The sequence below is a fragment of the Sorex araneus genome, chromosome X (assembly GCF_027595985.1).
Source record: "Sorex araneus isolate mSorAra2 chromosome X, mSorAra2.pri, whole genome shotgun sequence".
Lineage (NCBI taxonomy): Eukaryota > Metazoa > Chordata > Mammalia > Eulipotyphla > Soricidae > Sorex > Sorex araneus.
In genome coordinates, this window is record NC_073313.1 from 103,803,805 (window position 1) to 103,828,295 (window position 24,491).

General features: G+C 40.3%; 1 protein-coding gene across 1 annotated transcript in view; it reads right to left on the reverse strand.

Annotated features, from left to right (window-relative positions):
• MORC4 (MORC family CW-type zinc finger 4) overlaps window positions 1-24,117 on the reverse strand; it is an 80,983-nt gene extending 56,866 nt beyond the window's left edge. The window contains exons 1-7 of the mRNA XM_055121748.1: window positions 23,759-24,117; window positions 23,548-23,620; window positions 14,387-14,519; window positions 7,036-7,254; window positions 5,206-5,352; window positions 2,930-3,062; window positions 2,479-2,607 (exon numbers count right to left, since the gene is read on the reverse strand). Coding sequence (XP_054977723.1) covers window positions 2,479-2,607; window positions 2,930-3,062; window positions 5,206-5,352; window positions 7,036-7,254; window positions 14,387-14,519; window positions 23,548-23,620; window positions 23,759-23,863 — 939 coding nt within the window. The 5' untranslated portion in view covers window positions 23,864-24,117. The remainder of the gene's footprint in view (window positions 1-2,478; window positions 2,608-2,929; window positions 3,063-5,205; window positions 5,353-7,035; window positions 7,255-14,386; window positions 14,520-23,547; window positions 23,621-23,758) is intronic.
• Window positions 24,118-24,491: the final 374 nt, after the last annotated feature.

Below are 24,491 nucleotides of genomic sequence, written 5' to 3' on the forward strand. Positions count from 1 at the left end.
ATGGATCATTTGGTAAGTTATCTCTATAGAGAAATACACCATTTTAATACTACTGTACTATACATTTTCGTGATTATAACTAAATGCTCATTATTTGGTTTTTCAAAGAGAAAAGAATAAACATGATAACTGATTTTGTTCCTTATTAGTTATTACATGATAATCAAAATAAATCACTTAAAATAAATATGCAATCTACAATTGCTATAAGGAGAAATGATAATGATTGCTTTTACTCTAAACTAAAATTTATTCTTCCCAACTAAGTTTTTAAGTAAAAAAATCTATATAGCAACAAGTTTATAGTGATTTTGGAAGAAATTGACCTACAAACACTAATAATGCTACCACTGGTTGTGATAAATATACGTAAGGCATTTTAATTTTTTTCTGGTAAACAAGATGCGAATTTCATAAAGGGGAGAGTGGCTGGAGTGATAGCACAGTCGGTAGGGAAATTGACTTGTACACGGCTGACTCTTGTTTCAATCCTCAGCATCCCATATGATCGCCTGAGCCTACCAGGAGTGATTCCTGAGTGCAGAGCCAGGGGTAAGCCTTGAGCACTGCCAGGAGTGCCCCTCCCCCTCAAAATAAGAAAAACTATCTGATAAGGAGAAGTAACTACAGAGATTTTTTCCAAAGGGAACATAACTTCTAATACTGGGCCAGAGAAAGATAACAAGTTGAAGTTATTGATAATGCAAAAAATAAAACATGTTTCCTGGACCAACTAATATGTTTAGAAGAAATTAAATTACAAGAAAAATTCTTTAAAATGGCTTCTTAGTTATCAGCATTTAAATAATTGTTTTGCCCCCAAATCCAACTAATGATTAACAACTACATGACTTTTTTAAAGATAATGACTACTTCTAATATTGGGGCAGAGAAACAAAGACATAACAAGTTAGATTAAAGCCTCTGATAAGGCAAACAGAGAGTAAACATGTTTCCTAGACCAAGAATTATGTTTAGAAAACAATAAATTAAAAGAGAAATTCTTTAAAACAGCTTATAAATTCTCAGTCCTTAAAGACTTGTTTTGCTCCAAAATTCAATAGAGTGAACCTAACTTCCATGGTTCAAGATGTTCTCGCATGTTTGAAATGTGTTGCCAGTGTAATGGGAGATACAAGCTAAAATAAGTAATTATTTATTAGATGCTACAATATAATCAGGAAATCCATATAAAACTTGTTGAAGATTAATACTACCACAGAAAATTAACCCTAATTCCCACTGTCCTAAATTATGTCAGCATTAAGTCTACATTTGTTACTATAAACAGCAGACTAAATCCACAAGACAAACAAGTTGTTGTCCACATTTTGATTATTTCAATGTAATAACATATTAATAAAAACCAGCATAAACCCATCAATATGGATTTTTCCTTATAGCAGAGATGAGATTCTCAAACTTGCTAACTCTTTACATTCAGTTGAAGTTTTACAAATGGAAGTGTCTTATGTGGAAATAATTTGAGAACCTGCTAAACAAAAATCTCAAAAAAACAAGAACTATATTACTCTCATAATTTCCAGGTGATTTTTTGAACAAGGGGAGTTTGACCCACGCCCAGGAGTGTTCAAGAGCTAAATCAGTGCTCAGGAAACTCTGCTGAGAGTGCTTGGATAAGCATATGTGGTGCAGGAATGAAACTGGTTTGGCTTCATGCCAGGCAAGTGTTTTCTCCTCTGTATTGTCCTACCTTTAGCCCATGTGATATCTAATAAAAAAACTAGTGCATTCATTTGTATTTAAGGAATAATCTCCTTAAGCCAAAGAGATGGTTCAAAAGGTTAGAGCATCAGCCTTGTATGTGGAAGCCTGGGTTCAGTCCCCGGCATCACATGGTCCTTCTCCAAGCACTGCTGTGAGTAGCCCCTATACTCAAGATAGTAACATTCCCCTCCGGGGCTGGAGTGATAGCACAGCGGGTAGGGCATTTGCCTTGCATGCGGTGACCCGGGTTCAATTCCCAGCATCCCATATGGTCCCCTGAGCACAGCCAGAACTAATTCCTGAGTGCATGAGCCATGAATAACCCCTGAGAATTGCTGGGTGTGACCAAAAAAAAAAAACAAAACAAAAAAATAGCCCCTGAGTACCAGCGGATGTGACCCCAAAACATACAAATAAGAAAAGAAGTATCTCCTAACAAGTACACAGTAATAGGATTTATAGCTGAAAGCACAATTCTTTGAATTTTGAGCCACACCCAGCAAATGCTCAGGGTAATTACTCCCTGGCTCTGCACTAAGACATTTCCCTGGATGGTGCTTGTGGCACCATATAGGATGCTGGGGAGATTGAACCCGGGTTGGCCATGTGCAAGGCAAGTACCCTACCTGTTATACCTGTTCTGACTCCTGTAAAGCACATTTTAATTTAAAAACATTTTTGTTTTCCTGTGCCAAGCTGGTAATCTAATCTTGAAACGAAGAGGTGAACCTCACATAGTTATAAGGATACTGTGAAAGTAGGTTTATATACATCATATCCAACACTGGCCAGGCTCTTGGCAATCATCTGGGTGGTCACCTTCTTTTGACGCAGAAAAATTTTCATTCGTGGTTTCATATAGAGAATACTGCAAAATGCCTGTGGAACCATGAAGGGAAAGTTATTATATTATATTGCCAGTGCTACTGACATCACCATAAAACATTGCAAGCAACTGAAATCTATTCTGGGCAAAGAGTTGGCTCCAGTTTCTACATCTTTTAAAACTATGTCAACTACCACACTAAAGTGCTGTTGACTACATTAGCTCAACTGTTTCAGTAGAGACAATGAAAAGACATCCTAGTACAAGGCTAAAAGGTTATAATTTTTATGTAACTAAAGTGATATCTTGTTCTATAATATTTTCATCTTATAGAAAAGCTTACCTCTCACAGCTGAGAAAAACACTCTTACTCACCCTTAATGAATACTCTGTTTCTGGCAATGCAGAGGTAACACTGCTGCCTTCTTTTTCTTCTGTGTCAAAGTCTGACACCAAAATGTCATACTGATCCGTACTAAAGTCCAGTTCAGACTTTCCATCCTTATTTCTGAGTAAAAAATTACACAATATATTTAAAGTTAAATATGTATATATATTTAATATATTTAAAGTTAAATATATATATATATTTAATATATTTAAAGTTAAAGTGCTACACTAGCACAAGACAGGGGCAAATGGAGATATTACTGGAGCCCACTTGAGCAAATTGATGACCAACAGGATGACAAGTGATACAAGTGATTTAAAGTATTTCCAGCCTAAACAAATATACTATCTTATAGAGGTAGTCATATCAAGCACAGAAAAAAGAAATTCAAGAATGTTTCTGATCTGATGACCAAATAGATATTAGCTATCCTTAAAGCAGACTTTAAAGATGGAACCCATCTTTCTGGAAATAGCTGAGTAGGCCATTCAATGTCATTTTCATCCCCCAAAACTGAAGGAAAGGGTCAACATCTAGTTTTGCTAACTTAATCACTAATATAGGATTAATAAGATGCCCAAGCGTTCTCCTTATTTTGCAGAAGGAAAATAAGGTTATTATAGAAATAATATTTTAGCTTGTAATCTATAACATCATTTACTTAAGTAACACTTGACAATAACTGCATTTATATCATGTTCATAAGGACCTTTGTTGCTCCCATAATCCTTTGGGGCCACTTTGCTCTGGTCCATTCCAACACCCTATGCTAAACTAACAACTACCCGAGAAAAAAGTCAAGACCCATTTTTGTTCCTGGAAAAATTATAAGAAATTATGGGTTGTAAGAAAATATATCAGAAAAATTTTTTCCAAATGTTTTGCTATAAATTACTACTCTCCCAAGATACTATTAAATACAAAACAGAAAAGAGTGTGTGATAAAATAAAACTGAGAAATCTTAGCTCTCAGACCCACCTCAACCTCAAGTGTTACCTCCCTCACATTCCAGGTTCTGTGAGCTCGGATTTGCCATGTAGAAAACTATAGCTCTTCACGGCTGGGTCAAAGTCACTCTTGTATGCAGCAGTATCACAATAATTGTATATTCTGGATTTTTCAGGGTAATGTTTAGCATTGTTACTTCACTCCACACTAATATATGTACATGGGAGGGGTTCCCTAATCACCTTGCCTCTCACTATTAGCCAGCCAAATAAAAGAGTTCTGGAGAAGCAGTTTTTGAAATTGGTATATACTGCATACTATAGTGCTCTCAAGTATTCAATGCACACTGGCATATTTAAGCTTCGGTGAAGTCCTGTAATAAAGCAACCCGGTAAACACTATTTTAGCCATCTTTTTTTCAAACTTATATGACCCTGAGATCCTTTATTTATGTACACATAATGAAAAACTATGTATGAAGGGAAAAGCCAGTTTAATGTACTTAAGTCGCGGAAAAGAATTTAGGAAAGGCAGTCCTTTTTAAAATATTTTACTTTATTTCCATAAGGACATAAGCAGATCTAAATTAAGACATGATTCTTCTTTACTTCTAAATTCAAAGTATCTCTCTCATGGGTTTTCCATGTCTTACCCAACTAAATAACGAAAAATTCTTGACCTATGGAGAATAAGGAGAATGAATATACCTGACACTGTTATATTTAACATACCAGACATACCTCTATTTTATATTAAGGTTTTTAGTGGACACTGTTAAATATCCAATTTACAGGACATAATTATAGATTATTATTCCGAGATTTTTTATTAGTTCTGAATACACAGTCTCAATCCAATCACATTATAATTCAAATTCTCATTCCTTAGAGATGTTTTATACTTCTAATCCAGCTACTCTGAGCTTTGCTATTTTGATTTCTTTCTTGTAGTTTACATTCTGTGTCAAAAGGGTACAGTAACTATCAATTACTTATATTAAAACAATGCCAGTACATATAAAATAACTGTTTTAAAGATTTTTATGATATAAAGAGTAATATCGATCTATTTTGATTGTTCAACTGTCTTTGGTGATGCCAACTGTCTCTGTATGGACAGGCATTTTCTACCTCACCAAGTTACCAACAAGAACCACTATCTGAAACAGCTGCAATTCTAAGAAAGTTAATAAAAGGTATGGCTTGATGTGCAAATTCTTAACATTCATCTACTCCACATACCTATATAGATTTATGTAAATGTGCTTAATACCTTAACTTACTAGAATCCTTAGCCCTTGGAATACTATACCTGCGGATGTTCCAAATGAGAACACGAGTTCCTTTTTTGCCTGGGATGGCATCAAACTGGGACAGTAGTTCATTTTCACTGTTGAAAATGGAGTAATTCAGGATGGCTTCTAGGCTTGGCAAGGAATCCTCAGTAACAATCATTTTTTGTAAAAGCAAATGTAGTTAAAGAAAAAATTACATTGTAAGAGATACTATTAATTAAGACAGTCTGCCTTTTAGGCTTTACATTTACCAAAATACTAGAGAAAGCAAGAATGGGATGTTTACTGCTACATAAGAAAATAGGGGAATAGAGAAATGTTGTACAGACAAGTATCAAGGTCAGTTACTCCTTCAGGACGTAATTTAAAATATACAATAGAAACCAAGACAGGAGCATGTTTGTGAAATAGATCAAAGCTGAGTCTTAGACTCTGAAAAAAACAAGTTCAAAATGTGCTGCCATAACACGGTCAAAACAACCTGGTGTCTAATAGAGCTTTCTTAGGTACAGGCAAAGGAGCTCATCTGCTCTCAGATAAGCTAATAAGCAGTATTTTTCTAGGAGCATGTCACAAATGCAAGTACATACAAAAGGAAAAATAGAAAAAGTTTGGGGCCTGATAGAAAACACAGCACGTAGGGCATTTACCTTGCACATGGCCAACCTGGGTTATATCCCTGGCATCTCCAAGCACCATAAGGAGTGACTCCTGAGTGTAGAGCCAGGAATAACCCTAACATCACTGGGTGTGGCCCAAAACCAAAAGAGCAAGAGTGGTAGCAGGCAAGCTCTGGGCACTTTACCTTGAGAACAATGCAGAGAAGAGATAAATTATTTAGGCTAAATCATGACACAACGGAAATTTCTAAATAAGAAAAGCACTTCTGAGTCCCTGTCTTTATTCACTTATTTAAAAAGAATTCATTTGTAACCAAAGTAAAGAGAAAGTAAAGTGAAATTTATCAATTACGGGGGGGGGGGGGGGTAATGGGAGGTATACTGGTTTTGCTTTGTTTGTTTTTTTTTGGTGGTGGAATATGGGCACTGGTGAAGGGATGGTCATTTCAGCATTGTATAACTGAGACTTAAGCCTGAAAGCATTGTAATTTTCCACATGGTGATTCAATAAAATAAAATTTTTATTAAAAAAATAAAAATAAAAAATAAAAAAATCATAAAGAGTAAACATAAGAAAAGCTGTAAAATCTAGAAGTTGCCCTTCAGTAAGATATATTTACATTTATAAGGGAAATCTTCATTTGTACGTGCTACCCTCATCCTCTCTACTAGAAGAACAAGCTTCTAGAAACTCTTAATGGAGAACGAAAGATTTCACTCAGCGTTAACAACCATAGTTTTGATTATTGAACCTTTCCTGCTTCAAACTCTTCAAAGTAGCATTCCCTTAACCCCAAATATATTTTGGTGTTGGGGAGCTTTGAGAAATTATTCAAATTTCCTGGGTTCTCTCCTATGTAGCGAGGAGGTGTAAATGTTATTAAACACCTATTTTCTCCTGATGAAAAGTATGTGTTTCATCAAAGGGCATTCAATTTCAAGATGACTCTATGAAAAATGAAAATTTGATCACTGAACATAACTTACTGAAGGGAAAGGTTTCTATCAAGCTCGTAATATGAGCGGTATGATGAGAGAGTAGAGCAAGTAGAATACTTGCCTCGCAAGCAGTCTTCCCAGGTTCAATCTCTGGCATCCCACAGAGTCCCCTGAATGATCCTGGACTAATTCCTGAGTACCATCAGATACAGCCACCCAAAGATAAAAACCCCAAATCACCGCATTAGGCTCATTTTTAACCAATATTCTCCATTTTCTGAAAGGATATTGTTTTGTTGGCTGAATGGAACAATTGGTACAACAACTGCCTGGGCCTGGACATATTCCAGATAGGTCTGAGAGAGGAGTCCAACAGAGAGAGTACCCCCATTCTTGGTGAAGACAAGAGCATCCTTTCCGAGTCGCATGGAGCCTGACTTGAAACCATTACCAAAGACCCCAATTGGACATTGGCTCTTCTTTATTGCCTTTTCTGTAAAGCCAAAGCTGTAAACAAAAAAGAAAAAGAAAGAAAGCAGAAAGGTAAAACAGTGCCCCGAGCTAGGTGAAGGACAATGCTTAACTTTAAAATAATTACAAAAAAACACTTTGTACGAGTCTTTTTCTATCTTCCTCCTGGGCTCTCTGGGAAAATCTACTAAAAGCACAGGATATTACTATGGGGTAATAGGACTCATTTTGCTCGGAGATGTATGTGTAAACAAATATTTCCCGTGAATTAGAGTCACATTTTGTAAAAGTAGCCTCTTGTCACTAACCTGGAGAAGGTCATGGGCAATTAGCATTCTTTTCTAGATAAAACTGCTCTGAAGGATAGAAGTAAAATGAAGGTAAAAGGAGAAAGTCTTTATCTCACAATATATACTATAGAGGTAACAAAAGCACTGGAGAGTGAAACTGGTCAGAGATTGAAAAGCAGACATTCCCTCATCTGGTTATATCGCCCTTTAGAAATCTGAAAGTTGGTGCTTAGAAATTTCTGATTTATATGTCTTGATTAATGTATCGAGACAATTTCAACTTTCCACCCAAAGGATAACCCTTCTAATTCTTATCCTCTGCCCTATCTGCTGGGACAGTTCATTGGAATATGGCCAAGGGATAAAAATAGGGAGGTCTCCTCTGAATATCAGCAAACAGCTGCAGTATGTCTCTCTTCTTAGTCTATTAAGGGCCTTTCACTGAGTCACCTCAACAAGCTCTGTAGTCCCTAAAAAACCAGCTTACTCTCTGAGTCAAATTCTCCATTCAGAAACTGACCAAAATAACAGAACAAAAATAATCAAAGATCTGAAATCTAAGAAATGATTATTGTCCTCATATACCTTTCTTTAACACCAACTAATTTTAAAGTTTCCTTCCAGACTGACTAGATCACTTTCTTAACTTTTTTCCAACTGTGGCACCCTTTCAACCTTGTTTTCTTCCTTCTTTCCTTCTATCGTACTAGTTGGCTCCTAGTCTTGTATTGTGGCCCTATGTTTATGTAATATTCATCTGTGGTTCCCTTGGAATATCTTGGGGGGCAATAGTGGGCCATATGGTACACAACTGAGAAATGCTGTACTATTCACCATCTTACAACACGTCATCTATTCAATAAATATGCATTAAGAATCTACTATGTGCCATACAGTGTGTTAAGCCCTGGAAACACAACTGTTCACGAGTCATGATTTTTATCCTCGTGTTTTACAGTCTAAGGAAGGCATATCTTGCCTGTAAAATAGAATTTATGCTTTTCAAAAGAAAAATCCAGATGCTCTATCTACAACACGTAAGCAGCTTGGCCTTGGCTCTTAAGAGATGAGGTTCTTGCTTGTTTCCAAAAAGCTGTGGTTTGTTAACACCTTTTAATTTACAATTTCAAGGTTATGTAATAACACCAGTCTTTTCTTCTACAGTAAACACTTACAGAAGCTCTGTGTATCCTACAAATAAATCTTCCACAGTAAGAAGGCAATTTCTTTTTTTTCCTTTTTTTCCTTTTTGGGTCACACCTGGCGATGCACAGGGGTTACTCCTGGCTCATGCACTAAGGAATCACTCCTGTCGGTGCTCAAGGGACCATATGGGATGCTGTAAATCGAACCCGGGTCGACCGCGTTCAAGGCAAACGCCCTACCCGCTGTGCTATCAATCCAGTCCCAGAAGGCAATTTCTAAGGGCTTGGAAGATGGCTAAAAAGGAGCCCATGATTTACAATGGAAGCCCAGGTTTCAAGTCCCAACATTGGGAGGAGTGACCTTTGAGCACCAAGTCAGGAATAGCCTATGGGTCTTAGTACAAAATAAAAAATATAGAAGTTGGTAAGACACGGGCATTCATAACTCCTTTTGTGGAAGAACTGGCTATAAAAGACAGGGTGGTTATGGGATTTATTAGATACCAAGTACACAATTTATTATAAATAATAAAGAAGCAAGGGACTTTGATTCTAAGCATCTCCAGGAGGCATTCTGAGACTTGTGCATTATTCTCTATCTCTACTTCAGATCTAATGCTACAACTAGAACTCAAGGGTTTTCATAAATAATCATTCTATCTCCTGCACAAAATGAAACTGTATGGTTACCTGGACTGTAATATTCTCTGATGCCACAAAAGTTTCAACTTGATGGTCATCAGAAAGAAATCAAGACAGAAAAACAATGTGGCTATGTTAATTTCCTAGTCATTTCTGCCTTCTCTGCTGTCTCTATTCTTCAGTACACATTAAGTCCTTGTTGCTGGACTTAGTGTAAGGTAACCAAATAATTGAGAATACATAAGGCTGAGAAGATAAGCAGACTTAGTCTGAGGCTAACTGTATAAGGCTGAGCAGATAAACAGTAGTCCAGGGACAGTACCATAGTAGAAGTGGAGGGGCTGGGATGTGGCTCAGTGATGAGAGCACTTGCATTGCATATATAAGGCCCTGGATTCAACCCCTGGCACCACCCAAAGGGAAAAAAAAATCCCATGTTGGGTATGGACAGAATAGAAATGGGGAGGAATGATGAGACGAGGACCAGGGAAATGGCCCAAGGGCTGGAGTGCATGGGTTGGATGTAGTAGCACCAGGTTAGTTCTCTGGCATCACCAAGTTAGGAGTATCCTGAGCACTACCATGGGCTTCTTCCCCTCACACACACGGCACAAAGTTAGTAAGAACAGAGAAATTGTAAATGTTGAATTTTTTTGCTGTTATTACTATATTCTGGTTTTTGCTATGTGCCTCTTAATTCTTCCCATATATCTTTTATTTTTGTTTGTTTTTTTTTTTTTGGCCACATCCAATGATGCTCAGGGAATACTTCTGGTTTTGCCTCAGGAATTACTTCGGGCAGTGCTTAATAGATCATGTGGAATGCCAGGATAGAACCCAGGTCAGCTGCATGCAGAGCAAACCCCCTACCTGCTGTTCTATCACTCTGCCCCTTCAGCTATCTTTTTTATCCCACTTATATTCCTCTTTTAGGCATTCTAACAGCAAACTGCAAATGGATTAAAGATACCTCTCAAATACATAGGTACACTTGGAGATACTGCAGGCTCAATTCCAAACCACCATAATTAAGCAAATATTATAATAAAGCAAGTCACGTGAATTTATTTCCCATTAAACATAAACATTATATGAGTCTACTTAAGTGTGCAATAGCACTATGCCTAAAAAAACGCACCTTAATTTAAAAACACTTCATGGTTGGGGATGGAGAAAGCAGGGCATTTGCCTTGCAAGCAGCCAACCTGAGTTTAATCCCCCACAGTAGATATGATGCCCTGAGCCCTGCCTAGAGTGATCCCTGAGTGCAGTCAGGACTAAGACTTGAGCACAACCAGGTGTGGCCCCAAAACAAGACAAAAAAAAACATAAAACAAAACAAAATAAATAAATGAAAACATTTAATTACTAAAACCTAACCATCATCAGTGAGTCATAACATTTTTACTGGTAGAAAAGAATAACAGTAACATCAGAGAACAATGTTCACAGATCACTATATTACTACTACTACTACTACTACTAATAAAAGCTTGAAATATCATGTGATTATTCAAATGTGATAGAGATATGAAGTGAGCAAACACTGCTGGAAACTGGTGTTACCTGGTTTACTCAACTTGTCACAAACCTTCCATTTGCAAAGTTATGCAGATCCTGTGAAGCACAATGAAGTCCAATAAAATGAGATGAGCTGTACTTAATATAAAGACCTTCACAATAACTAACCGAATTGCAGGAATGAATCTAATATAGTTTGGTATAGCTTAATAATTTTCTACAGTGATATTCTGCTTTAGGCAAGGAGCCTTGTTCTATCCATTCATGCAAGAGACAATAGTATTTATACATAAAGGGAGACTGGACACCTGTTATTTGGTACAACATAGAAATGCAGCAGACTGCTCCAGAATTCCTTAAAATGTCATTAACTGAGGATCCAGAGAAGGGAATTAACATTTTTGTTTTGGGGTCACACCTAGCAATGCTCAGTGCCCAGGCTTCCTGGCTCTGTGCTGAGAGATCACTCCCAGCAGGATTTGGGGGGGACCACATGGAGTTCCAGGAATCAGACCCAGGTAGCAGCACAGAAGCAAGCACCCTACCTTCTATATTTTCTCTGCAGGCTCAAAGAGGGAAATACAGATTGGCCTCTGACCAACATAACCTTAGTAAATCCAGGGACATACAATGGCAGGCATTGCTGTTGCCTTGATGTACTGGTGATGTAACATGTGTAATAAAAGAATGAAAGACAACTGCTGCGCACGTTGTTACTCTCTTAGTTCCTTTAGAACAGACCTCCTAGGAAATGGATTTCCAAGAAGAGAGTAGCAAAAATCTTCAATCTGTGGCTCTGTGGCTGTTTAATCCTTACTTGACCTTTAAAAGTGGTTTTTCACCTTTCTGAAAAGGGGAACTAAATACAGAGATTATCTGGTTCAGACACTATCCCCAGAAGCTAATCATGGACCTTAAAGGAATTTAGTGATAGACTTTCCCTTTTTAATTTGATTTTCATTGGAATCTCTATTTATGGCAGAAAGTGTTGCTACAGTTATATAACTTTTATTAGCCTGAAAATAAGAAGAGTTGCATTAAGATCTAGCAAATGTGGACAGAATTAAGCAAAAGTTCTAAATCAAAAGAATTTCCATAGGCATCATAATTTTGAATTATCACCTCTGTAACCTTTTCCAAAGACAAAAAGTAATGTTTCTGAACTAAAATTAGGAAAGTTAATATACTTAGTAATAAAATCCAAAGCTACCACAACCAAATGATCCTCCTAAATAAATGGGAAATTCTATCTGTTCAGCTTTAAGATACAAGTAAGAATAAAATCCAGGAGCCAGAGAGTTAGGAAAGTGGACAGGGAAGTTGCCTTGCATAAGGCTTAGCTGAGTTCAAACGCCAGCATCTCATATAATCCCCTGAACACAGTCAGGACTGATACTTGAGTGCAGAGCCAGCAGTAAATCCTGATCTTCAGCAGTTGTAGGTCCAACCCTCCCAAAACCATAATTTTGTAGACAATCCAGAATTCCACTGGGGTGGCACTGGGGATTCCCAACAGCACAGAGCTTGAGCAGTACCACATCCTTGTGCAACTGCTAATAATTAGGGGGAAAGTCCCCCAAGGCCTCTGAGCACCAACTAAAGCGCCCAAAAACTGAAGAGAAGTTATGTTAATGGAAGCACCAATAAATATTAAGTTATATAAAAATATACCACTACGTCAACTTAAATTAGATATATACACTTTGGCTCCATCACATCCAAAGTTCTATATTTTTGCTTAGCATCACTTAACAGCAGAGAAATCCAAATCAAGAAGACCATTGTGATACCATTGTGATAACTCACACAAGCGAGAATAGCACATATCAAAAATAGTAGAAACAATCTGTGTTGGTGGGAATGTGGTATAAAAGGACATTTATCTACCACTGGTGAGAATATTGTTTGGTACAATCCCTATGGAAAACAGTATGGAGAGTTCTCAGTAAACTTAGAATTGAACTGCCCTCTGATCTAGCAATTCCACTCTTAGGCTTCTACCCCAAGATGAAAAGCAATCTCTCAGAAAGATATATATAGAACATCATTAATTGCAATAGCTAAATACGGAATCACCTAGATGTCCAATGACAGATGAATGGATTGTGAAGATGTGGTATATATACACAATAGATACTATGCAGCTACAAAGAATAATAAAACCATGCAACTTGCTGCAATGTGGTTGGAACTGGAAGGTATCATGTTGAGTGAAGTAAGACAGAAGAAAGACAAACACAAGATGATCTTACTTATCTGTGTAATATAGACTACTGGATGAGGAAATGTATTGGAGTAAAAGAGTAATGCCTACATCACCCTTGATAAGTGTTTAGAGAGAAGGATAGAGTAGAAAAAGAATCAAGTGGGGATGAAGAGAATAGGAAGTAATGGTAAATAGGCATCAGGGCTTCAGTTATACTGGCTAGATATGAATGAAGGGCATAACCATATATCCAAAACGCAGACTCAACAACTCTGAAAACATGAGATCTAAGCTGCAACTACTGAAACTTTGTAATGTGCCTGTCAAGCTGACAGGCTGGGATAGGGCAGGGGTTGGGGTGGGAAGGGAATATGGGGATATGGTAGAGGAAAGTTGACATTGGTGGTGGGATTGGTGTTGAAATACTATATGCCTAAAATTCAACAATCTATAACTTTGTAAATCACAGTTCTTTAATTTGAAAAATAAAAAATTAAAAGAAAAAATAATGAAGTTCTATTTTTCTTAATATGTTAATGTTAGGAGATAAAAGTGATGCTGTAAGTTAAAAGATAGAGTCAGTTCCAAATTTTCACCAACATATTGGCCACATTCTTGTCTCACTTCTAAGAGGCTTTCCTCAAATATTCTTCTCATTATGAGGGTCTGAGACACACGGTCCACAGATTGTTGAGTGGAAAAAAGAACAACCAAATTTAAAATTGGTTATGCTCAAATTAATTTTTCTTTGAAGGATCAAAGGAATTTCCTTACCCAAAGGATTTTAGGATTATAATATCTTCAAAGGAAAGAGCAACAAAATAAATGCTTTCCATTTTACTAGTTTAGAACCCTTTCCCTCCTCTATAGCACCCCTCTATTATTACTTATGCTTTGCACATTAGCAAGAGAAGCCACATGGACAGTACTCAACTTCATCTGTGAAAAGAGAGAAGGAATGACTTGAGGAAACACTTATCCATCATTACCTTTAGAAATTATTTACGAGTTAAATTCTACTTGATCTTAGATCTCAGCCTAAATATTACTTGATTTAGAATGACTTCTGGTCTCCTGGATCAGACTCTGTTCCCCCTGCTTGGCTTATCCCACCATAATCTCTACTTTCCAAATATACTTATCAGTTGTGATTAAAGGTTCAATTATAAATGAATTTACAGCTAGGCCAAAAGTTACATGAGCACAGAAACAATGTGTTTTGTAACCAGTACTGTGGCACATAATAGACATTCTATAAAAATGTGTTGAATGAAATAAAAGGGAATACAGAACTTTAAAGAGAACTATTAAGTCTTAAAATTCATAAACTTAAAACAAGGGAAACAGAATAAAGGCATCTTTACCTGAGCATTCGATGTAGTTTATAAGGTGTCATCCCACATCCATCATCAGTAAAGGTCAAACAGAATTTATTCTTGACCTCCTCAACGTCTATAAAGACTGTCCTGGCAGATACATCTGGATCTACAGCATTATCTGAAAAAGGTAGAAATCTTGGATATTAGTCTCTTCAAGTTAAGAGTCATATAGACATGAAAATTGTACTCTATTTCTTTTTCAGGTATGTCCCAAAAGGTGAGCAGAAAACATTAATAGTAATACAATCGCTAGGTTATAGCAACAGCAAACAGGATAGCAAATATGGCTAGGACGCTGAATTCTTTATTTCCTTTGATGACTGATATGCAGTCTGTTTTTCTCCCTTCAAAATTCAGGGTCTTTGGGAACTATAATTCATCCTATAAACAAAGCATTTTGTTCTGTCGTCATCTTGTAACTTTTTGTCTTCTAGCCACTTAACTGCCCTTGAACACACAACAGTGAAAGAAAAAAGGCAAGCTGAAATTTTAGTACCAAGTTGCATATTACTTATATTAGAGCTCATTTGTGAATGCTGTATTTTCTAATTTTATGAATTACCTCTTCTGTTATAGAGCACAGAAGATCACCATCCTTTCTGACAGCCTAAGAGGCAATGAGAATTTCAATTTCATATTTAAAACAGATGCAATTCCATATACTGCAGATATTCCACTTCTGCGTATTTTCCCAAAAAGGCTAATTTGAAGAGACTTGTATATCTCCATGTTTACTGTCCCATCATCTGATGATTGGATAAAGAGGATTTGGGATTTGTACATATACTGGAATATAGTTCAGGTTAAAAATTATGATTGCATACAGTATTTCAACAAAACTCACTATTATTGTATGCAATCAAAATGAAAGTAAAGTGAAATTTGTTACACAGGCGGGGGGGCTTAGGGTGGGGAGGCTAGGGGTGTGGGGGGGTTGGGGTGTGAGGGGGCGGGGTGGAGCTATACTGGGATTCTTGGTGGTGGAATATGAGCACTGGTGAAGGGATGGGTATTCGAGCATTGTATAACTGAGATTTAAACCTGAAAACTTTGTAACTTTCCACATGGTGACTCAATAAAAAAATTAAAAATAAATAAATAAATACTCTTTTAAAATACATATGTCTCGTTTTGCAATTTAAGTGAATTAAATTTAATATCAATTTAAGATCCAGATCATCTCACATTTTTACTTTTGTAATTTATGCTAAAGCACTAAAAGTTTCACTGTGTCAATAATGAAATAAACTTTATCTTTCATTACAAAAAAAATAAAAAAAATAAATAAAAATTATGAAATCCTGGGGCCGGAGCGATAGCACAGCGGGTAGGGCGTTTGCCTTGCACGCGGCCGACCCGAGTTCGATCCCCGGCATCCCATATGGTCCCCCAAGCACCGCCAGGAGTAATTCCTGAGTGCAAAGCCAGGAGTAACCCCTGAGCATCGCTGGGTGTGACCCAAAAAGCAAAAAAAAAAAAATTATGAAATCCTGTAACTTGCTATAGAGGGGATGGCCCTCAAGAGTATTACAGTTAATAAAGTAAGTCAAACAAACACCAAATGATTTAATTCATATGAGGCCTACAAATAAATCAGTTTAACAAACATAAGATAAACTTTTAAGATTTTAAAAATTAACCAATGGTTACTGGAAGAAAAGGATAATAAGGAGCTATAGATATAGACAAGGGCAAGAAATGTATGATAAAGGATATAACTGGACTTATTTTTGAAGGTCTGCTGCCTTTTCCTTCTTTATTTTAAAATTTTAGGTTCCATGATTTATAGTACTATTCATGATAAGCCTTCATGTATACAACATTCTAATACCACAACCTCACCCAGAGTATCCCCACCAAAGATCTGGGTGATCTCAATTATGTGCACCTGGTACTTCTATAATATTATAGTGCAATATCAGTTACTAAAATGTTTATGACTGCTATAAAAACATTAGAGGGCATCATAAATATAATTAAGACAACCCATAGGTGTAGGAGAAAATATTTTCAAATAATATATCTGATAGAAAGTAATATCTAGAATATATATAGAACTACAATTAACAAAAAACCTTGTTAAAATAGGCAAATGACTTAAACACATGTTTTTCCAAAAGAAATATTAAAATGTTTACTCAACACATGAAAAGATGTTCTACATCTATCACTAGGAAAAAAGCAAACCAAAATTGCAATGGTATATTATTACACATCCACTTCAAAGGCTACTACCAAAAACAGAAAATGAAAAATGTTGGCAAGTATGTGGAGAAATCTGAGCTGTGTGTACTGATCTTGGAAGTATAAAACAATACATAAACTGTGTAAAGTGGTATAGTGAGATTCCTGAAAAAATTTAAAAAATTGATTAATCTAGGGCTGGAGCAATAGTATAGTGGTAGGGCATTTGCATTGCACTCGACCTACCCAGGTTTGATTCCTTTGTCCCTCTTGGAGAGCCCCGCAATCTACTGAGAGTATCTCGCCCACACGGCAGAGCCTGGCAAGCTCCCCGTGGCATATTTGATATGCCAAAAACAGTAACAACAAATCTCACAATGGAGATGTTACTGGTGCCCACGTGAGCAAATCAATGAGCAACGGGATGACAGTGATACAGTGATTAATCTAAAGAAAACAGAATTGCCATATGCTCTAGCAATTCTATTTCTAGGTAAACACTCAGAAAACTGAAAGCAGCAGCTCAAACATACATTGGCACACTAATATTCACAATATTCAATAACAACCCATATTTTTTACAACATTATCTAATATTCATTATTCACAATTGCCAAAATGTAGGAGAAGGCCACGTGTCTACAGACAGATAAATGCATCAACATAGTTTGGGATATACAATAAAATGTTATTTGGCTTTGAAAGAGAAGGAAGTTCTAACACAAGCTCCAATATTAATGAACCTTGAAGATACTGTGTTATGAGAAATGAATGACAGAGAGATTGTATTATTCCACTTACATTAAACATGTAAATTTATAAAAAGAAAGTAATTGCTGGGGTCTTAAAGGTGGGAGGAATGGAGAATTGGTGTTGGACAAGGACAGAATTTCTGTTTGAGAAAATGAAAAGTTTCTGGAGGTAGATGATTGCACAGTAATATGAATGTACTTAAAATTCTTCAACAATACAATAAAATAGGTTAAAGGGCAAATTTAATGTTATCCATATTTGGATACAAAACGAATTCTTAGTTAAAAAGTAAAATAAAAGCACTAATTCCTTTTCCTAGATTCCAGTGGTTGTAGCAAGGATATTTAGAGAGGAATGATTCTGCTTAGGTACTAAGAGTATTCACTCATAGCTACTCAATTCTCATGAAATAAAGAACCCAGAATTAAAGGAGTTAGACTTCCAATACAGACATAGTATAACATATGCGTTGTGTCGATGACCAAGGGGGCACCACTGCCTAAGGGTCATGTCTCTTTGCCACAAGTTTATGTAACTGTCAGCCGCTAACACACATCACATAAAGGTATCACAGGGCTCACTAGTCTGAATGGGAAGCCAGTCTGTGCAATCTGTTGGACAGGTTCCTTAAGCACTCCTATTTTTACTAGCTTTCCTATCAAGACACTAATCTTCCTAGGTACTATTTTACTGATACCACATGGCTAAACTGAGAGAGTGGGTGGATTACGGTTATATATCCATCCTACTACCACTGTTAAAGCATGACATTTCTCTACTGGGAATTTCCACATCCCTTACAAGAGAAGTATTTCACATATCCAAACTAACAGCTTGGGGTGGGGTTTTGAGGGTCACACTTGAGTGTGTTCAGGGCTTACTACTAGCTCTGTGTTCAGTGATCACTCCTGGTTGTGCTTCAAGTCCATATGTGCAGTGTCATGGATTAAGCCAGAGTTGGCTGCAAGCAAGGAAATTGCCTTTATCCCTGTATTAACCCCCTAGCCCCCAAATAGTGATTTTTACAATATGGCATCAATTGCAACCACTTGGATGTAGTGAATGCCAACCAAATAATAGTAAGACAGATACATGTCAAGGGCCACAAAGGTGTTACCAGAGTATTCAATAAAACCATCTTGTTACAAACATGTAACCCAAAAAGCCTGAACAGCAGTCAGACATCACCCATAAGCCCAGATCTTTAGGAACCAGGTGGGGCCAAAGACCTGCATCATGTGGTAGGGTCAGTAGGCCAACTTTGGGCAGGAAAGGCAAGTTTGATATGCGGTATCAGCTTTATCAGAAGTTTAGTTACTTTTTTCCTAGTGGGCAGCCATTCCTTCCCTTTAACGGGCAGACTCAGTGTTGTGAAGTTGCTTACTTTGTTTTAAGGAACTACTTGTCAAGCAGGCAGGCCTGAATTGTTTGGGGAACTATCTGTCACTCTGGCTGGCAGACAGCCAGGGTCATTGTGATTGATACACTGAGCTTGGTAACCAATAAGACATCATTTCTACACTGGAAATTTTGGACACATGTGATATTTTCCCTAACACTATACAAACACAGTTCAAAGACACAATCAACTCCAATTCCACATATGTACAACAATGTATTCAATTAATCAGCTTGCAGGCCTTCCATAAAATCACTTCATTTTTCCTTTTCACTGAGTTTTGTTCGAACTTTATTGGTTTCTTTCTGGGTTTCTGGGCGTGGGGTGGAGGCATACCCAGAGGTACTCGGGGGCTACTCGCAGCTAGCTGTGTTCTTGAAGTCACTTCAAGCAGTGCTCAGGGGACCATGTGATGTCAGGGATTAAACACAGGCCTCCAGGTAAAGACAAAGTGTAATGGGTAAAGCACTTGCTTTGCACTCAGCTGAACTGAGTTGGACCCCAGCACCACATGTGATCTCTGAACTCTGCCAGAAGTGATCACCAAGCACAAAACCAGGAATAAGCCCCGAGCTCAGCCACGCGTGCCCCCTCCAAAAAATAACTAACCCCCCCCCCCCGCAAAATCAGGCCTCCCACATTCAAAGCATGAACTCAGCCCATTGAACTCTCTCTGACCTACTAGGTGCTTTTTATAGGAACACACCCAAGAGTTTCAGCCGAAGCACTTCAGGAGTCACAAGGTAGTTGCCAGAAGCAGCTAGCTATTTTATCTCCTTGGCTGTAAGCTGGTAGAGTACAGGGGGGAGGGGGCACATAGAGATCTGGGTGAGCTCAAGTAGCAGGACCTGCCACAGCTTTGCACTTACTTTCAGTTTTCAGTGGCCTTCCACTTGGGTTCAAGGAATGAAGTGCAATAATGAAGTCAGCCTCAATAAAAGAAAGCGTAAGGTGCCAATCTAGTGGCCGGTTTCAGTCCTTCCTCTTGTTGCTTAACCTTCCAAACACATACTAAGAGATGCCAGGGAGTCTCTCTTCTCCCATATCTCCGGGAACACAGCATATGAACATAGGACTGTGGGAGAACCTTACACTTATGCCCTTGCCCACCATCGAGGCAACAGCTTCACTACCACACCCAGGGTTTTATCTTCTAACCGGTCTCACACAACTCCATGTACTACCAGATCCCAGGGAGTCTTCTCTCCTAACGTTGCACACACTTTCCTTTTTCCTTTTTTTCTGGGGTCCCTCTTCCCTCCTTCCCCTTGCTCAAACACTTAGGGGTGAGCATGAGAAAACAGACTGCAGCAAATCTAGCTTCTCCTCTGACCCTATCTCCCTAATCCCTTGTTTATCCCAAAAGCATTGGAACTGAAGCCTCAGGACTCAGAATCTGGCAGAGAAAGCAAAACTGGTCCAGGCCAGTCAGGAGAGAATGATGGCAAGTAGGAAATGGATCTGACAAAGTGTTTCACAAGCCTCCTGTCCTTTCACTATTCTTAGAGGAAAACCAGGTGGATTCCTGCAAGGTCACCACGGCCAAGCTGTTAGCCCTAGAGATATCCTCCATCTACAAGTATTTTCGGTATAAATCAAGGGCCATCCTTTCTGACAGTCAATTGATTATTTTCCCTCTGATCCCTAAATGTACATAGTGCCAGCATTCAAAGGGCCTCAGGTTCAAAATTCAAAAGTCATTTCTAATCCCTTCCTGTCCCTCTTACTCGATACAGTTAGTGTTTTCCCCCATCTTGCCATTTTCACTGACTGCCACTTTCTTACAGAGCTTATTCCCTCTCATCTGCAATACTGCAATAATCTCCTAACTAGAATTTCAAAGTCACACTACTAGCTTCTCCAATCCATTCAATACACTGCAACAAGATTAGTTTTCCCTAAGTGTAACCTGATCATGATAATGCCACTTCTGCAAAAGAAAATTCTGGAAGAAAAGGCCAAATCCTGGAGCCTTCTAATCACATTCGGCTTTTCTAAACTTATTCCCCGTTTAGTTCATGGAATAAAAAGGACTTGTATTTGATTCCTTGATGTGAAAGATTACAATGTAGTAGTAGAAATGACAACTAAATTCTCTGAGCTTTCTCCTTATCTTAATAATGATGATGACTACCTCGACCTTGGAGAGTAAAATGAAAAATGTTATTTGTCGAGACTGTTATCTGAGAGAATTCAGCAGGTAGGGTGCTTGCCTTGCACGTGAACTTACCCGGGTTTAATGCCAGATACCCCATAAAGTTCCCTGAGCCCCTCCTAGAATGTGCCTCCAGCACAGAGCCAAGAATAAGTCCTGACCACCCCTGGGTGTGGCCCAAACCAAAAGATAATGTATTTGTGAAAGTGCTTTGTAAACTCTTAAGGACCTACACTTTTGATCATTTTTAACACCATGTTTTAATAAAACTTAGTACTCTCAGTGCCTTTGTTCATGCAGTTGTTCCTTTTGCCTGGAATGCCCTCCCCTCCCCACAGCCGAATCCACTTGTCCCAATCCTTCAAATCTCAGCTCGAGTGTCACCTTCTCTTAAAGCCTCTCCTAACCCTCACCTTCTGCTAAGCTGGAAACCATCCTTCCTTCCTCTGAATGTCACAGCATGCGATGATTTTATCTTTTCTGATGTATCTATTATTATACAAAGCACAAACCTTCTGCGCCTCGTTTATTTTCCCCCTGTGTTGTATTCATTTTTGTACCTCCCACATGGCCTGGTCCACTGACAGCACTTGATAAATATTTATCAAATGAATGATTTGCTGGAAAATATCCACTTGTCCCAATCCTTCTAATCTCAGCTCAAATGTCACCTCTTCTGCAGAGCTTTCCCAACCTTCATCTTTCCTGTAAACTGAAAGGTATACCTCCTTCCTCTGAAGTCCAGGGCAGTTTTTCTGATGTATATTTCTATTCAGCTGCCCTGTTGTTTGCATATTTTCTGATTTATCTTTCTATCCAGTATTACAAAGCACAAACCTTCTGTACCTAATTTGTCTTCCCCATATTGTAGTCAATCTTTGTTGTATTCATTTTTGTACTCTCATGTGGCCTGACCCACAGTTATTACTTGATAAATATTTATTGAATAAATGATTTGCTAGAAAATTAATGCAAATGGAGGAGGAAATTATTTTCAAGAAAACCTAAAACGAAAGCTTTGGACCACCATTCAACACTTTGTTTTTCCCTTTCCCTCTTAGAAGCATTATCATGAATAGTCATTCTCTGTTTTTGCAATCTGTATGTTGGTATGTAAGTATGTAAGCATGTATAAATGCATATACAATACAGGGAATCTAACACACATTTCGGCCAGGCTGAGCTTATTGAAATAACGCTTAAATCAAAAATCATTTTTATTCCAAAGTACCCCACAGCCATCTTCAAGCCATCCTTAAAATTTAGTGCGCAGGGAGCTGCGGAGATGACTCAAAAGGCTAGTGCGTACACAGGGCGCCTCCTACCCCTGCCCCCCCCACCAGCACTGCTGGCTGTAGCTCTGGAAGCTTCTAGCAAGGAGAGCCCCAACCCCCAATTTAGCACAGGATGATGTTTTTGTCCTGTGAGAACTTAAATTGTTACTTTATCCTCTTCCTCCTTCCCCTTTTTGTAAGTTACAGGTACCTAGATCTCTCCCGCGGCAGTTTTCCTTCTTGTAGCAAAACCGTAAAAGATACAGTCTTGTCTCCAGGGCTCAAAACATGCCAGTGTTAGGTTTTTTTTTCCTGCAGTTTCGAACCATCATGCGTCTTGCAAGCAATCTGTGCAATGGTAAAACTAATCACAATCACCCTTCCAAATAAATAACCCTCCTGACCACATCTTTCTGTTGTTCACTTTCTGACCAACGACAACTCATAGCTACTTAGGTAGGGCCCGGGGCCCGTTTGGGGAGTTTTGAAACCATTTCCAGGTTTTGCTGGGCGCTACCTCACCCTTCCAAATCTCCCTCTTTTCATTGCATTTTCGAATCATTTAGCCCTGCCCTGTGCGCGGCTTCACTTTTCGGTCCAGGAATGTGTTTCTTCTTTGCTTTCCACGGAATATTTTAGCACACGGCTGCAAAAGCCTTGTGTGCTGGGCTTTGAGGGCTCCACCGAACGCTCTTTAAAAGCAAACATCGGTGGCGCAGAGAGCGAGGTTAAGTATTCATTCCAGCGGTGTGAGGGCGCTCGTGGACCACGGATCCAGCCCTCCCCAGTTGCAGGGAGCCAAATGCACTCGTGTCATCTCTTAAGAGACGTCCCATCATTCCCAGACTCTCTGATCCCAGGCGTTAAATAACTCCGTTTCAAAGACCATTCCCCCACGTCCCTCCCGGCGCCCCTCCAACGCCCCTCCGCGGAGCAGGGTGCCCGCCGTCCAGCGCCAGCCCCTAAGGAGCCCCCGCCGCCGCCTCGAATCCCGATATCCCTATGCATCGCCTATGCAGCGGGAACGGAGCGACTAGCCCCAAGTGCGCGGAACATCGCGAGTCGGAGAGAAAAACCACACACAAGTTCGAACTTTTCGGACGCCCCTGGTGTGCTCAGCTCCATCCTCCGAACCCGCGTCCCGTCCGGGGGGGAGAGCACTGTATAACCCCCCCTGCTCCCCGCCCCTCCGCCCCCCTTTCACCAGCCGAGCCCCAGCAGCCAGTCCCCACGTCGTCGTCGTCCCCAGTCCCGGCCTCGTCCGCATCGCCCGCTCCCCCCCACCCGCCACGCACCTCTCTCTCCCGCGTCCGCGGGCCGCGCGTGGGCACCGCCAGCCCGGGTGGTCGCGCGATCGCGCCCGCCCTCGCCACTCACTCACCTAGCAGCTCCGCGATGGCACTGAAGGGTCGCGTGTGGCTGCACGAGTTGCTCTGCAGGTAGCGGGGACTCATCTGCGGGGCGAGAGGGCGTCCCGTCCCGCGTGAGGCCTCCCCGCGCGGCGCCCACCCCTCTACCCCTGCACCACCACCACCGCCCCCACCCCCCCGGGCCCCGCCAGCGTTCGCCCCCTCGGGGGCCCCCCGACCTACCGTGCTCAGGCGAATGCCGTAGGCCTGCGGGCTGCCCCCCGGCCGGCCGGGCGAGTGCTCGCCCTGCGCCCCAGGGCCCGGCGGGGCCCCTCGGTACAGGAGCATTTTTTTGGCCGCCACGGTAGCGGGTGGTCGCTTGCCGCCGCGCGCCCGGCCGCCCCGAAGTGCCGCCCGCCGCACTCCGCCTCGCAGCTGGCGGCGCCCGTCCGCGCACCGCCCTCCCGCGCGCCCCGCTCACACCCGACGCCCGCAGCTGGCGGGGGCGGGGCGCGCCGCAGCCACCTGTCCCGCGAGGGAGGGGGGAGGCCGGCAGAGGCGCGCGGCGGCCCCGCCCTGTCAGCACCTCTCCCGACCCTCCGACTTCGGGGCGGCCGCGGGACCGTACAGGAATATGGCGGCCTCCTGACAGCCGCGCCGCGGGGCCCGCCCCCCACTCCCTGCCGGCGCTGCCATAGGCCAGGCGCCCGGGCGGGAAAGCGCGGGGAGGGGGGTCCGCGGGGAGGGGAGGGGGCGGAGGCGCGGAGGCAGAGGGTGGAGGGCGTTCTGGAAGCGTCCCCGCTCGGGCGGCGTGACGAACGGGCAGGCTGAGACAAGCCTCGCTCGCCAGTGGCAGAGACTCTCGAGTTCTTGCTCTCTGGGAAAGCTAGCAGGCTCGTGGGCTGGGCAGCGGCGGCCCGGGACGCCGCCGAGCATGCTTCCAGAGGCGCACGGAACTTTCTAGAAAGTAGCGAAT